This window comes from Lutjanus erythropterus, chromosome 2 (genome assembly GCF_056507025.1).
Source record: "Lutjanus erythropterus isolate fLutEry1 chromosome 2, fLutEry1.hap2, whole genome shotgun sequence".
Lineage (NCBI taxonomy): Eukaryota > Metazoa > Chordata > Actinopteri > Lutjaniformes > Lutjanidae > Lutjanus > Lutjanus erythropterus.
In genome coordinates this window covers 31,777,837-31,793,887 of record NC_139318.1, presented here as the reverse complement: position 1 = coordinate 31,793,887, position 16,051 = coordinate 31,777,837, and the positions used below count along the sequence as shown (strand labels likewise).

At 38.8% G+C, this 16,051-nt stretch overlaps 1 protein-coding gene across 1 annotated transcript in view; it reads right to left on the bottom strand.

Moving 5' to 3' along the window:
* arhgap9 (Rho GTPase activating protein 9) overlaps positions 1-16,051 on the bottom strand; it is a 67,712-nt gene that overhangs the window by 21,990 nt on the left and 29,671 nt on the right. Inside the window, exons 5-7 of the mRNA XM_084737256.1 lie at positions 11,848-12,099; positions 9,813-9,902; positions 3,218-3,283 (exon numbers count right to left, since the gene is read on the bottom strand). Coding sequence (XP_084593382.1) covers positions 3,218-3,283; positions 9,813-9,902; positions 11,848-12,099 — 408 coding nt within the window. The remainder of the gene's footprint in view (positions 1-3,217; positions 3,284-9,812; positions 9,903-11,847; positions 12,100-16,051) is intronic.

Sequence of the window (16,051 nt, the reverse complement as noted above, 5' to 3'; positions counted from 1 at the left end):
CTGACGTCCTGTAAGTACACAGGAAATCAATCTGTCTGATTTCCATTTGATTCACAGTAATGCAAATTGCGTGTTTGTTTTTTCTTACTTGCCAAAGTAAGCAGTGAACGTTTGTGAACACTCTCAAAGTGATTTCACCATTGAACCAGTAATTGAAATAACCTCAGATTCCCATAAAAATTGTGCAATTTTGAGAGCTGTTGAGTGAGGAGAAACTTAAACTTTACCAAATGGCTATTTCAAATTCTTAACCATTTGTTTCCTTTTAGGAAATTCAACATTGATGCAAAATGTGATGCTAAGCATGTCAGATTTTTCTTTATCACCTGAGGAGAAAGTCCCCACACTTCCTTGAAAAATCTTTAAGTTTTGTGATTTGTTGATTTGAGAGAAGCTTTATGAACCTTGTGAAGCACTCTCTATGAGAAATTCTTAATTACTTGGGTCATGTTGTAAATTCGGCAAATATTAAACAAGTTAGTTATTTCTTTCTTTGCTTAAAAAACATTACGCTTGTTTGTTTGTCCGCCAGGTAAAAACAGCAATGCATTTGGTGTTTGCAAATGGAAATGATGCAGCTACACGTTTATTTGCATATAGCAGGGAAGCGAGACGTGATCACGCGTGGTCACTCAAGATGCATGCGGAGACGCATTATAATGCCAGGTGTGAACAGGCACTCTGACTGATGGACAATAGAGTTCATAAAAGGTTAAATAAATAAATAAAAGTTTAGATTAGAAAGTCAGAAAACCAGGGTGCTGAATGCAAATCATTCTGCATGGGTTTAAATGTCTGTTGACTGTATGTTGAGCACTCTGTCTCAGTGTCACTACTTCAGCAAGTTTTCTTATCTTCTTCTGCTCTCTCCTTCTGCCAATTCTGGATTAAGCTGCAAGTGTTGTAAACAACAAGGCTGCATCACAACTTCATTTATATGTATGAATGACAAATATGAACTGAAGCATTCTGACACTCTGGCCATCAACATGAGTGCACATCCTTAACATTTTACACTCTGACAAACACGGACAAACTGCAGTTTCCTTCAGAAGTTCTAATTGTTTTGCTTCACTTCACAGGAAGAGCCAAGAGGCAGATACACAGCAATGCGGGCATATGCATCTGCGCTTTATTTGCAAAATAGTAGTATTTACAGTCTCATGCATAATCATATATAAGTGTACATGACTGCACACAAATGAACAAAATTCACCCAACTTCAACTTTTCATGCAGCAGCAGCCATAATTAAGTTCCTTTCCCAATCCCTGTAACCTAGTTTCAACAATCAGACTAAATATCCCTCCTAATGTTTGCCATCTTTTCATGCAAGCAGGATTAGCACTAAGAGCCAAATCTGCTCCTTTGCTAAGAGGAGGCCTTTAAAAGGGCTTTAAACCAAGCGCACCCACACCCTACTGTGATGCAACACGTTGCAGTAAGATCTGCTTGAGTAACAGTCTTTCTTTTTACACCATGAGTTGCTATTTCACCACCTTCATATGCATAAATGCTGATCTCTGAGAATCTAAAGAGCATAGCTGGCATTACTTTAATGTATTCTACAGTAATACAGTGCAGATGCAGTTTTTGCAAATCTAACGACTCAAGTTCATTGATTTTCATGAGGAAAATACCCTCCATCAAAAGCCCTTTAAGCACTGATAAAACACTTAGGATCACCTTCCCACTCAGGCATAAGAATAACAAGGAAAGAGTTGTCAGCTAACTGCTTTTAAAAGAAGAATAAGCGAGAATAAGTGTGCAACCTATAGATATTTATGGACAGGCATACAGTTAAAGAGAAAATTCAACACTTTTGATGTGAATGTCCAGTCAGTGTTGATAGTAAATGTAGTCAATTGAAGTAATAAATTGCTCAGTGCTGCTATATTGACCAAGAAGTTGCAGACCTGTGTCAGCAGCGTCAACATGCACCAGGATGCATGAGGTTCTGACACCATGCCCATGTTCCATGTTATCACCATCATAGACTGTATATAAATTAGCCTCCCAGTCTGAAAAGTGAAGCCAATGCAGAAAAGCCTTAAACCTGCATTTTTCTTCTAATGGCCAGCAGGAGGGCTGCAAAAATAAGTCTGATTATATGGAGAAAATGACCCTAAATGTAATTTAATTCATTACCTCAATAAACAGTTTCCTAATGAGTTTATTGTCTCAGTTAGTCCCATTTAGAGTAAAATGGACGACAAAGCAGAGTGGGAGTGGCTACCATATGATTGACAGTTCATTCTCAGTGAGTCCATCCAGTGCAGCACACAGGGCTCATGAAGCTCAGATCAAACTGGCAAATTAGACTAGACTAGATTAGAAAATTCTGTTACTACAGTGCTTGCTTGTTGCCTGACAAGCTTTCAAGATTTTGTTACTGCATTGCCTATTTTCCATCTAAAATGTTTTCAGAAAAAAACATATGAGAAAGATTGCAACCAGGCCAAGCACCACCCAGTCGCAGTATGTCACCCACCAGCTGAATGCTCTTGTTGGTATTGCACATACTTTGCTTGCAAACGAACAAGACCCTCTGAAACCCATGCCCTTGTTGCTGTGTATATGCTGTGGCCTATATCTAGGCCAGAACATAGCATTACGTGACAAATATACCTATCTAGTATGCAGTTTGGCTACCCAGGAAAAACAACAGCAGGTACAGGTGCAAATAATAAGGAGAGTTTCCACCCAAAGTAGCCAGAACTTTTAGTCCCAAGGAACTTGTAAAACACACCTTCAGCCTTTTCTTGTCTGTGTTTCCACCGTGGTCTAAAGCCCATAAAGATTAGACTAATTAGTTCACTGATGTATGAAAACAACGACATCATTTTCAAACATCAGTTTTGCATTTGACTATACAACAATGATAACTGTTAATATACACACATATATGTATATGATCCTCAAAAGTTCCTGTTCTTTTGAAAAATGTTACCTCATGAGCAGATACTTAATTTAGACCCTGCAGTGGAAACACTGAGTTTCTCGAGAGGTTTCCAGTCCCTGTCGAAAGTTCCTGCAGTGGAAAAGCAGCTAGAAGTGACAAAGTCAAGGTGTCAGACTACGCCACCAGAACAGTCTGACGTCCCGTTTTGTTTTGTTTTTTTCTCCCGTACGCTTTGTTTTTTTCACTAGGTGTGAGTCAAGGTGAAATGTATCAGATGCCCTCTGGCGATGAAAGAGAGCAGCAGGTACAGTTTTACCTGCTTCATCTGCCAGCCATCGCCAGCATTCCTCTGGTGGCTCCCAAAGAGGAAATCAGGTGACAGCTGAGAGACAAAGATAACAGAAGACAGGAAGAGAAAGGCAGGAAATACAGATGAACAACTTCATCATAATATATAAACCACAAGTCTAAAACATTTTCTGTACACTTACAGAAATAAAGGTTCTAACGAAAGGAGGTCTCTTCTTGGTTCCTGATAGAACCTTTCAAAAAGGCACCACTTTGAACCATTTCAGAGCGTTCTACCTAAAACCCAACATTAAGAGCAATACCTAGAACCATTTGTGAAAGGTTCCACCAAGAAAATCCTATGAGAGGTTCTACAGAGACCTCCTCAATGATGGAACAGTTCCACCCAGAACCCTCACTGGAGGTTCTATCTCGAGGCTTTCCACCTTCTAAGGGTGCTAACAAGAACCCACCCAGGGGGTTCTATCAAGAACCTTTTTATATTCCAAGGATGTTATCTAGAACACACTTGTGGTTCTACACAGAGCCTTTTTATATTTCGAGGGTTTAATCTACCACACGGGTTCTACTGTGAACCTTTTCATATGCCCCGTTCTGGTAAAAGAAGATGAACTGGTTCAGAACCTGAAAAGTTGGTTCCCAGCCGGAACCAGAAATGAGCAGGTTTTCTTTGGGAACCAAAGTGGGTACGTCATATTCTACAGGTCGCTGTGCTTTCAATGATTCTGCTAAAAGCAGGTGGAAATGCGGGCTGATTTACTAGATAGTACCTAGGTTCCAAGGAATATGAACGGAACTGTCTCAAGAGTTTTATCTAGAACCCACCCAGGAGGTTCAAGTGAGAACCCTTTTATATTATAGTACCAAAAACCCCAAATGCTTTTTACAAGAAAGAGTTCTTCAAGGATTTAAGAACTCTTTCTTCCTAAAAACAGTTTTTTGGATGAAAAGGGTTTTTAATGTAGGGTTCTTCAGCAGAAAATGGTTCTGGTTAGAACCCCAGAACCCTTTTGGAACCTTGAGTGTATATTCAACCTGCATTAAAAGTCAAAGAACGTTTCACTTTCAGACTTTCTGTTAGTTTTTTTGTGAAAAATAAACTTACAGACAAATAATTTGATCCAAAATGGCAGCAATGTGAGTAAATTTCACACAAACAAGTGAAAACAGGATGCTGACAAAACGTGTTCAGTTAAGATCAGTCACAACGGCCGGGCTAACGCTCACACCAACACCGAAACTACTCCTCTGCCCTGCTTACATCCTGCCGGCTAAAAATGCTCTTTGATTCTCCGCCACAGCACAGACGCATACACACATACATTCGTAATCAACTGAAGTTAATGAGAGGAAGTTGCTGCCGTTGCTCAGTGAGACTGAAAACCCACTCTGTACTGTACTGGTCTGACTCAAGCATGCTGATTTTAAGTTCTCAATCACACACGTCTGCCTAAATAGTCACACCAGACAAAGACAGAGTCAAAACCAACCCCTCTGACAATGAAAAGCAGTGAGTAAACTATATTAGAACGACAATTAAATAAAACATATTCAGCGCCATTTAAAAACATGTGCTACCACCAGAAATTACATGTTAACAAAACAAATACTGCATAAGAAATGAAAATGAACTCACAGCGTAGGTGCTCATTTCACTTGATCACCCAGTTATACAATCCAGACTGACTCTTGTCTCTGAGAGCTTTTTTTTTTTCCTGTGGCGTTCAAGTCCTCTATCGTTTCATGTCATGACACTTTTTTTTTTTTTGTCTGAGTGTGAAAATGCAACAGCCATTCATCTCTCTCTCCTGCCTCAGCCTGTGTCTACTTCCCCATTCTAGAGGGAAGCTGCCTTTATCAGCGGCAGCGATCATCTCACATGTGCACCGGCCCAGAATAAACACACCAGAACTTTGCTAACATTACTACATAAACCACTGTCCAACTGGTTTTTGACTGCAGCTGCAGAGAAATGGGAGACACAATGGGGGTGCTTTACTTCAGTAAAAGTAACAATGCCATTACATGAACAAGGTCCTTGTCTAGTTAAGTTTTTTTCCTTTACAATAACTCACAACGAATACTAGGACCTTTTATGGTGTTAGATTGTCATATCAGTTATTACTGATGCCTTGGTGTGTAAACATTATTTTAATTTGTCAGGTGTTAAACTTACTTGAACTGCTTTATATAACGTTTGGTAGTTTAATGCAGTAAAATATAAGTTATGATTTCATGTTTGTATTTAAGAGGAAGGTAGTCTTACACAAGCAGTCGTCTTAAGTATATTTATTGTCACAATAACCAAGACACACCTAACCCCAAGACAAGTCTGTGTTGGTGTGTTAACGCCTTAATAACACCTACGGCTGTCAAAGTGTGTGTCAACTAGTGAGCAAGTGAGCAGAGTTAAAATAGAGTAACAGATAATGATAGAAATGATTACAAATGTAAGATAAGTAAGATAAGTAATGTTACCACTACACCACAACCACAAAATATAATGTCAATAATAAAATTATCAAATCTCCTTTTACTCCTTTGTAAGACTAAGCTAACATAATACTGAGAAAATATAAACACAGGCTTGTTTCATCTGATTTCCGACTCAGTGACAGGCTTTAAGAACATCTATATAGAGGTAGCAAATCTTCTCATGGATGGTCTCCTTATCTTATATGTAGGTCATATAGAGGCATCAGTAATCAATTGAGATTGTTCCATAACCGGTTAAAAACTCCTTTAAGTAGCTTTAAATAATTCAATAAATTCAAAAGAACAAATTTGGAACATGAGTGGTCGATGATAAAGCTGTCAGTGTACATCAAACAAAGAGAAGTTGGGAAACCCTGGTTTATGAAAGCTGTATTTTATAAAGTGTGGAAGTGTTTTGTTAAATTCTGAATCTGCAAAGTGCCTAAGTGTTTGTCAAATATGACTACAAGTAATACTTATCATCATTATCCATTCATCTGCAGATTAATTGATTGATTAGTCATTCGGTTTCTAAAATGTCAGAAAACTGTAAAAAAAGAAAAAAAATGTCCATCACTATTTTCCAGAATGTCTTGTTTTGTCTGATCAACGGTTTATCAATAGACAAAAGTAGTAAATCTTCACATTTAAGAGGCAGAGAACCAAAGAGGGGTTTACAATTTTGATAACAATCAAATCAATATGATTTTTCCGTTGATTGACTAGGAAATGAAATGTCTAACCTCTTCAGCTCTACTGTGAAATATAGAGAATATGGAGTTTAGTTTAGTTTAGTTTATTGTCAGTCCTCTCCAAAAAGCAAGAGTGAAATATAGTGCCCCTGGGGCAGAAGTGCAATACATAAAAACAGGGAATATAAAATAAAACAGTAGAACCGAGCATGCAAGAAAAGGACATAAGAACAGTTAATTAAAACGAAACAATAAAAACAAGCATGCAGTATTAGGAACAACAGAGTAAAAAGTACAAAATGTCCCTGTTAAATAAAGTAGTAGTAGAATAAAAGTCTAAAATACAAAAACAGGTGCAAGTAGCAGGACAGGAAGGAGTCAAAATAGGGGTTAAATCAGATTTTAAAAATAAAAATCTAGACTGAGAACGTTGCGTATATGGGTCACTCAGGTTTGAAGATCGGGGTCATTAATTCGTGTGGTATGCAGTTTGCATTATACAGTATATTGCTGGTGAAGTTGCTGTCTGGTAATACGTGTAGCACAGAACAAAAAGTGACACATGTGGGTCAACAGAAAGCATCTCACACTGACTTGATGGGGGAATCACTGCTTTGATCATGTGGGTATTTTTTTGATGAGCAACATTAAATTTCAAACACTGACGCAACACTGAGGCAACGCAACCTTGTGATGCAAAATGCTTATCCCGAACAATCTGGATCACGCAGCTTGCGTCGTTTTGCCACGTTGATGTCACTGATTCAGTGCACAGGTCAATTTCAGGCACTGACAGCTGCTGAATAAATTCCAACAGATTTACATCCTCACTCTGAGCGTACACACGCAAACAAGGTGAACTGAATGAATCGGTGGAAGTTTGACTGTGACGACATCTGTGAGGTCACGGAGGCTGATGAGAAGTTCTAGTGAGTGGTTTAAATTTAGAAACGTTTTGTAATGTTTCGGATTTAAAAGAGTCGGTCTCCCTCTGTGTGGCTCTAATGGCTTCTGCTCATCTGCATCAGATCAAGAGGCATTACCTTGTTATTCCCTCCAGGGATTAGCCCAACAAAAAACACCATTTCTGTGGAAGTGTGTGTCGTGGCGCAGTTAATAAATAAATAAACAAACAGAGCAGCGAGTCAGTCAGTAGACGATGGGGCAACTAGAAAGATATAATCCTCTTTTCAATTTGGCAAACGCTCAGAGTTTCTCCTGTTTTAATCTGGAACACAGTCCTGGTCTGGACCCTGTGCACTCAGACCAGACGCTGACTATGGATTCAGATGTATAGAAATGAACGGGTGTTTTTGTCTCGCTGTGGTTTATTCTGTCTGTCTGTGTTCACAGATGCCAAAGCGCAGCTGTTTGCACTTAAAAATGTCACATAAGAATGATTATCTAATACTCTATAATTATTTACATCACAGCACAGAACAACAAGTTAAGAGTATAAAAGCTTCTTGGCAGTTCTGAAGAACCAAATGAATGATCGTAAAAAAAAGACACACTAAACCAACCACTCACACTAATTACTGACTTGGCAAACAGTGTCATAAACAAATTAATCACCACCTTGTCAGTACAAACATCCTTGTGACAAGGATCATTGAATAAACCTTAAAGTTGAGATGGAAATGAAAAAATGCCCTTTTAACCCTTTTGAATCGCATCCCTGGTGGTTTTGTCCAAATATTTAACAATATATGAGCTAGGCTCGGGCAATATCTATTTTTCCATATGTTCCTGATATTTCACTGAGGTACACTGTATTATGATGGTGTTTGTGAGACTCGACTGTACTCGCTCCTGGTCTCGACTTCGTTTTCCTGTAGATAGTTCCCCCTCAACACAGGCGGAGCTGATCGTCACACTATTCCCACAGTGGGAAGCAACACACACACACACACACACACAGGAGCTTTACTTTGGTCTTGAGAAGCTGCAGCTTTACTGCTCGATGGACAAGTTCACTGCTCACCGTTTCCTCTCACTGTCTCATGCTCGCTAAAGTTACACAGTCACTGCAATACACTATTCTGACCAATCAGTGGTCTGCAGTGTTTGCCGACTCACCTTTATTATCAGGACCCTAAACCCTAATATTTCAAACAGGGGCAGAGACCAGAAGAGAGTCTCACCTCTGGTGGCCTGTGCTGTACATTACAATACATCACCACAATATAGCGCCTCTGTATCTGATTTAATTGAAAGGGGAGCATTATTGATAATCATACCATCAGGATTTTTGAATACCTTGGTATACCATAATACCTTTATACCGCCCAAGCCTATATATGCCCCACAAAACTTCTTTGATTTCTTATATTACAATCAAATGTTTTCACCCTGTAAAACAAAATACAAAAACAAGCCAAGTTGAAACAATAATATCATGACACCCACCCATCAATCAGTCTTGAACTGCACAGAGCTGAGATTCAGACTTTTTGTCTGCTAGGACTGTTGAATTAATGACAATTTTATCGACATCGCTGCAGTATTCAAATCCCAGGAGGCACAATGTTTTTTAAAGCTGAAATATGTGTCAGATTACCATTTTAAATGAAATACTGCTGTGCTGCAGAGATGTCCTGGCCTGCAAATCATATTCCACAGACTTGAGAGACAATCTGTGTTTGTTACAGATCCCCTTGAAAATCACATTATGCAAAAATCATCATTCCCTCTAATATTGCAAATCAAATTGCAATTGCAAGATCAGTTAAAATGATTGCAATTAGATGTTTTTCAAAAGAATTCAGCCCTATCGCCTAGCTGTCCTCTTTCCCTCTGAAATCATGATTCTCAAAATGTTGTTTCATCTGGACTTTAAGTACAAAACTAAGTGGGGGTGGATTTTAAAATATATAAATTAGCAAATGAGTAAGAGCCAATGCCAAAGGTTCAAACTGCAACACACAGCAACAGCAGAAGTACACATCGACATGTGATACATCTGAATTTACTTCAAAGGAACCCTCCTCCCTCAGAAATTCCTGTGTTGTTTGAGATCATCAGTGTGTATAGTGATAAATGTGTGTGTGATAGACTTCCTAGAGCCCAAATGAAACCAACCTAAATTTATACGGCACTTTAAACATGACACAAGCGATGACAGGTGAAGTAAGAAAGAAAGAACAGGAAAAGGAAAACAGATTACACTCCAAAGTTCAGGAAGATGCGTTCGCTGGATGTGCACTTGTTGCTCTCAGTGGTTAGTTATGAGGGTAGAAAACACAACAGTTGTGGCAGAACAAATGTTTATCCATGCCATCAGTATGCAAGCGGAACTACTGTCCTTCATTTTATCACTATAATCAAGACAACCTCATCCAGATCTTCTAATAAAAGACATATCATTCAATCCAGGCGAGAACGTGTGCCATTTACCAATACAGATAAAGTACTTCAGAAGTACTGTCGTCTTACCCTGTGCATCGTGCCATTGCCAGCTTCAGGAAGTGGTAGTGACAGATGGTTGGTTTCTCTGGGTAACGTCTGAGGTTGAACTGGACTGCCCTGCCAGAGGAACAGACGAAGTAACATATATATATAGACTGTGAGACAGGAAAGGTCCTACATACATTCATTGCATTTAAGTACAGCCCACATGTCTTTGACAAGTCTCCAGATTTAAAGCTGTCTGTCCATACCAATATCCCCGGTCAGTTACTCAGCAAAATTCCTAAACTGTCTAAGTTCAAAACAGGGTTCAAAACTTAACACTTACTCACTTTCTTGCAGAGAATTAGAACAGAAGATTCATATCACTCTCATATCTGTCTATTAAATATGCAGCTAACTACAGACAGGAAGCAGTTAGCTTAGCTTGGCACAAAAACTGGACACAGGGGGAAACAACTAGCCTGGCTCTCTCCTTAAGGTGACAAAATCTGACTACCAGAACCTTTGAGTTACTTTTTGCATGTATCCGACTAGGGTTGCAACTAACAATTATTTTCATTTGCGATTAATCTGATGGTCATTTTCTCGATTACTAGATTAATTGTTTGGTCCATAAAATGTCAGAAAATGGTGAAAAATGTTGATCAATGTTTCCCAAAGTCCAAGATGACATCCTGAAATCTCCACAACCCAAAATGAAAAAAATGACTCAATTAACTGATTATCAAAATAGCTGATGATTAGTTTAAGAGTTGACAACTAATCAATTCATCAACTAACTGTTGCAGCTCTATACCCTACTATTTCTTGGCAGCGAATAGCAACTTTCTGGTGTCTCCTCTGGTTTCCCTGGCAACTGCTCAGGTCATAAGCTGCTTTTACACCTCATTTTTTTGCACAGGTTGCATAATTAAAAATGCAAAGAAAAATAGAGACTGGTCTTAAACTGTCAGGGTAGACAGGCCTGCCTGTTAGATGAATATTAATATTGATTTAACTTCAGGTAGGAAAGTTATCCGCCTCTCCCCTGGCTAAGCCTGAGTTGAGAGCTTTGTTGCTATGGCAACAATCTGTTAAAACATAAGTTAGAAGAGACACCGTTATACAGACCATTTTTGCAGCAAAAAAGGACGAAATGGGAGAAGGTTTTATATTGGTGAGAGAGCAACTTTCTTTGGACGCAGTACTTGCTTTGTGCTGAAGATGGCAAATCTTTGTTTTTTGAAAGCGCTCTAAGACGAAGTCAGCATCCATTCAGTTACATAAAGAAACTCATGAGCAGGAAGGATGTAACCGTATATTTAATGGACTGACATGAAAGTGTTACTAGTCTTCTTATCTAACTCAGTAGATAAGCAGCTGTCTGTCCATGTTAGGGCTGCAACTAACAATTATTTTCATTAACAACTAATCTGCATAAATGACAAAGATGTGTAAAGATGCAGTAAATCCTCAAATTTAAGAAGCTGGAACCAGCAAAATGTTTGATATTTTTTGCTTGAAAAATGACTTAGACAATCAAAAGAAAATTAACTGTCAGCTATTCATTTAGTTTAATTGATTAATTGACTAATCGTCACAGCTCTAGTCATTGTCATTGATTTTGCCCACTCACTATGCACTATTCAGCGACTCTCCAACTGTTATGTTCAATGTGACCCTGTGCCAAATGTTTAGAGTAACTGCCACTCAAACTCATAAATGAGTCTCCCCACGTGCAGCAAACTGCAGCTTCCAGCTGTGGAAACCTGTCCTGTGATCACTGCGTGCGCAGCCCTCTCTGCATCACCTCATGTCTGAGTAAAGAGAAAATATGTGAGGCGAGCCAGGGTGCTCTCCTTCAGGTCTTATGAAGTTCTTTGGCTGAAAAGGTCCCTTTTAGTGCTGATACAGTCAAACTATGTGAGCATATAAATGAGCAGACTCTTTTACTCTACACCCTGACCTTTTTCTATCCTTTCCTCTGAGACAACAAGCTTTCATGCAGCTTTGAAAGTGCCCACCTTTTCAAATTTCAGAGGGGGGAAAAAAATGATTCAGGAGGAGTAACAAACTTTACCTTGTTGGTGGTGCGTCCCCGGGCTCGACGAGGGGGTTTCCACGACCTCTCCTTGGTAATGCTGTTGATGTAGTAGTTTCTCCCTGTGGACGGGTCGGAGTACTGCTCCCACAGGTCCATGATCTGAAGAGGCTGCTGACCCGAGGCGGGGCTGGGTGGCTCCGGCTGTGACAGGCGTTTCTCTGGCTGCGTTTCAGTGTAGAGAGGGGAGTCCTGCCAGGACAGCTGGGACAGATAGGACTCTGTTGGAACCTGGTAGACAGAAGGAGTGAAAAGGAGAAAAGAGTAAGAAAGAGAGGGAGAGAGGAGAAAAAGAAGCAGAGGTGGACATGGAGGAAAAATAAATGAGTCATGAATAGAAATAAAAAGAATGTTTGGTTTAAGTTTGAAAATTTCAGCATCAAAATGTTATTTCCCTTCAAATAACCTTTTCTCATTAGACCTGACAAAGGTTTCTGCATGACATTGCTGCATATAACCGCAGCATATTAGCACGTCAACCTACATCATAGCTTCTTGCTAACGGCTGAGTGTGAATTTTCTATTTGAAAAACCCAGAGAAGAATGCAGATGGAGTTGCCCATTGAATGATTAGGCAGACAATACACTATATTTTTCTGCAAATCCCGTGAAAAGAACCAAACAATTATTTTTTTCAAGTAACAAGTTTTGTTTTTGCAGTCAAAGTCTGATAAAGCTTCTCTGCCACAGACCTTTATTGTTGTAAATATATACATATATACATAAATGATCCACACCATTTCACTGGTTGACATATTCTTTTATTACAATGAACATGGGGACTGTAGTTAAATTTTTTAGTAATGTCTAAATAATTTCCTAAAAAAGCTGGCCAGCGCACTTTTTAGCAAAAGTTACTCCAACAAGAGAAAATAGTGCATTTTTTGGAGACTATTTTGAGCTGCTGATTAAACACACAATATGTTATTTCTGCCAGTGCAGGTCTCTCAATCAAAACAATAGCAAAAGGACTTGTTGTGAAGTAGCACGGGATTATGAGAGTTTATTCTCTTCTTTGCTAATCAACTACCATTAACGACATCTGCCAGAAAGTGATCACAGGCGATGTAATGTATTAAAGATGTAATCACATTACATTTAGCCACATGCACTTCCTTCCTCACTCTTTGACATATTCTACATATCCTGTGTGTTCTCGGAAGTTATAACACCTAGCAGCAAGTAAGAAATGCACCATTACTTGAATAAATTATGATTTCTCTGAGTTTGAATATAAGTACACAACTCAAAATATATAACACAGGTCTAGCATTATAAACATTTTAATCTGGATATGTTACATAGTTTAACTTCAATCGATTAATCAGTCAAAGAAAATTAGCTGCCATTATAGTTATTTTGATAATAAATTCATTGTTTCAGTCATCAGTTGTTTAATTTTTCAAGCAAAGAGGTCAAACATTTGCTGGTTCTATTTTTTTTAATTATGGGGATTTTCTTTGTCATTTATGACAGTAAATGAGGAGTCTTCGGGCTTTGGACTGTTGGTTAGACAAAAGAAACTTTTTAAGATTGCATTTTGGGTGCTAGGAAATTGTGATTGACATTTTATAGCCTACAAAATTAATCAACAATGAAAATAATTGTTAGTTGCAGCCCTACTTCAGTGCGGCATGTGCATCTTAGTGAAAGAACATGTCAGCCAGGGCAACCTGAGGCTTTATTTTTTTGATGAGCTTCATGGCACACATCAGGCTCTGGCTACGCAACACTTGTTTGTTGCTTTTGGCGATCTCATTGGATATGCTGAAAATATGAACATCATTGAACATAACCAGCATTGTCTTTTACTTATTAGTACGTATGTTTGTTGTTCAGTTTCAGTATTAGAATACTCATGTTATCATATGGCTCTGTACATGTGTTTGTGGGACAGGATTTTTCTTTGTCCAAATCAAGGACAGTAGATGTTGTATGCTGCACGTACTGTACAGTACACTTACACTGCCAATAAGCTTCACTTGACCACATTATGTGAACAAGAGTGTGTGTGTGTGTGTGTGTGTGTGTGTGTGTGTGTGTGTGTGTGTGTGTGTGCGTGTGTGTGTGTGTGTGTGTGTGTGTGTGATCTCAGTGTACAAAGAAGAGACAGAAATAAATCACATAGAGAAACATAAATCCTACCACCACCTCTCACTATAGAGCAACCCATCAGACTGTGGATTAAAACAGAGCTTATAGAAACGTGTGTGCTCGCCCAGATATAGGGGACTAAAGCAACAGCTACAAGAGAGGACATCTACAAATCCAATGAAATTAATTAAATAGATATGCATGGAAGATCATCTTTCCACGAAATATAGCTGAGACATAAATCTCTAACTGATTGACCGGTTAGCTGCTTGATCCCTGTTACATAACACATGATGATGACTGACGGGACATGGTGTGTATGGATGTGAGTGAGTGAGTGTGTGTGTGTGTGTGTGTGTGTGTGTGTGTGTGTGTGTGTGTGTGTGTGTGTGGCACATGCAGGATGTGATCATACTTTACTCCAGGGGGCACCACTGAGTCTTCAGCGCACCTGAAACTTCCTGTTTCCTTCTGTTCACCTCAGTTTTTAAATCTAAACCAGGTGTCTCTGTAGAGGGTAAAACGGGGCCACGGCTGATTAAGAACATGCCATGCAAAATACTTTTTATATATTTTTAAATACAATAACTTTGGACAAACCATCTTGATTTGACTTCATGGGGCACATACAATGTTGATTCCTGCCACCTTCTTGTCACACCATAACCACACCACAATTACATACTGTACTGAATATATATTTTAACTTTACAAAATCATTTGAATGTAAATGCAGAGAAAAGCAAATATCTTATCATGAACAGAAATCTTTTTCTGTTTTAAGCTCTTTGTCTGCATATGTAGGCCTAAATACGGATAGCAAAAATCACAATTCTTCTGTTTATGTACATTTTTCTTTTCTTTTTATTTCACACTTACTTTGGGCAAGAAAAAATGTCAATAAAGCATTTCTCAATTGAATTAAAAAGCTAATAATTTTTTTTTTTTTCCATCGACTTTAACTTTTTGTGTTGGAAGAAAAACTTGTACTGTACAATGGATGAGAGCTGCTGTTTTGTGTGAATGTGTATTTGCGTATTACTGCCATTCCAAACTAATTTCCACCAAAAATTATTTTGCAGTTTGTATTTTGGCTGCGTTATGAGTGAGATTTAGCGTCCAAGTACCTGTGGATGCAGAAAAGGTGTATTTAAAATGATAATTTGTGTTAAAATATACTCAAATAGACTTGCAGCAGACGTTTACATGTACAGCACCACTGTAGAGAACAGTTCAGTTATGTCAGTGGTTCCCAAACTGTGGAGCAGGCCCCCAGAGCCACTGCAGGGGAGGCATGGAGACCAGGGGAGAAATATAGAGTAAAAAAACTTAAATTAATATAATTTATGAAGGGAAAATAAACAAACAGGAGGCTGCAGATCATACTGACTTTTATTTCATTAAAATTCACTTGAATTCCTTTTTCATCAGCTGCTTCACCAATTATGATTAATAACTGATACTGACTGTGGGGGAGGCGGGGTTTGGGAACCACTGAGTTATGTTATTGTGTATTATTGCCTAAATGTGGCCATGTTTCTACAAAAGCCCAAAACAGGCAAACCAAACATTTGTCTATTCTGGGTTTCTGTAGAAACATGGCGTGCAACATGGCAGCTAATCCATACACTGACCAAAGCATGACGCACTTGTCAAAATCAGTCAATGTTGGGTTTTCATCAGCAGTAACTTAACACGACTTCTATTCAGCTGGAAGCAACAGATATTTGAAAGTACAAACAGCGACACAGGAGAGAAACTAACCTTCAGACCACAGAGATTCAGTTAGAAGCCACAGAATTGCTGAAAGCTGAACACAGAGAGACGTTTTAAACCTCTTTCTCTCTGGTTTCCTGCATAGATATGAGCGGAGTCTCTTAACACAAGCTTGTCTGAAGGGGATAAGCTGCACGCTTTGGCTTGGCTGGTTTGGGGTTGACATATGTCTCTCTCGGTGGTTTTAGACAGATTACATACATTACTTGTGTTGGGAAGCTTTTTTTGCACTTTCACTAACATAGACTTTTATAACGTCACCTGTGTCTTTGCTCTGTGTAAGTTTCGAAGCACACAGAGGAGTAAAGAGAGA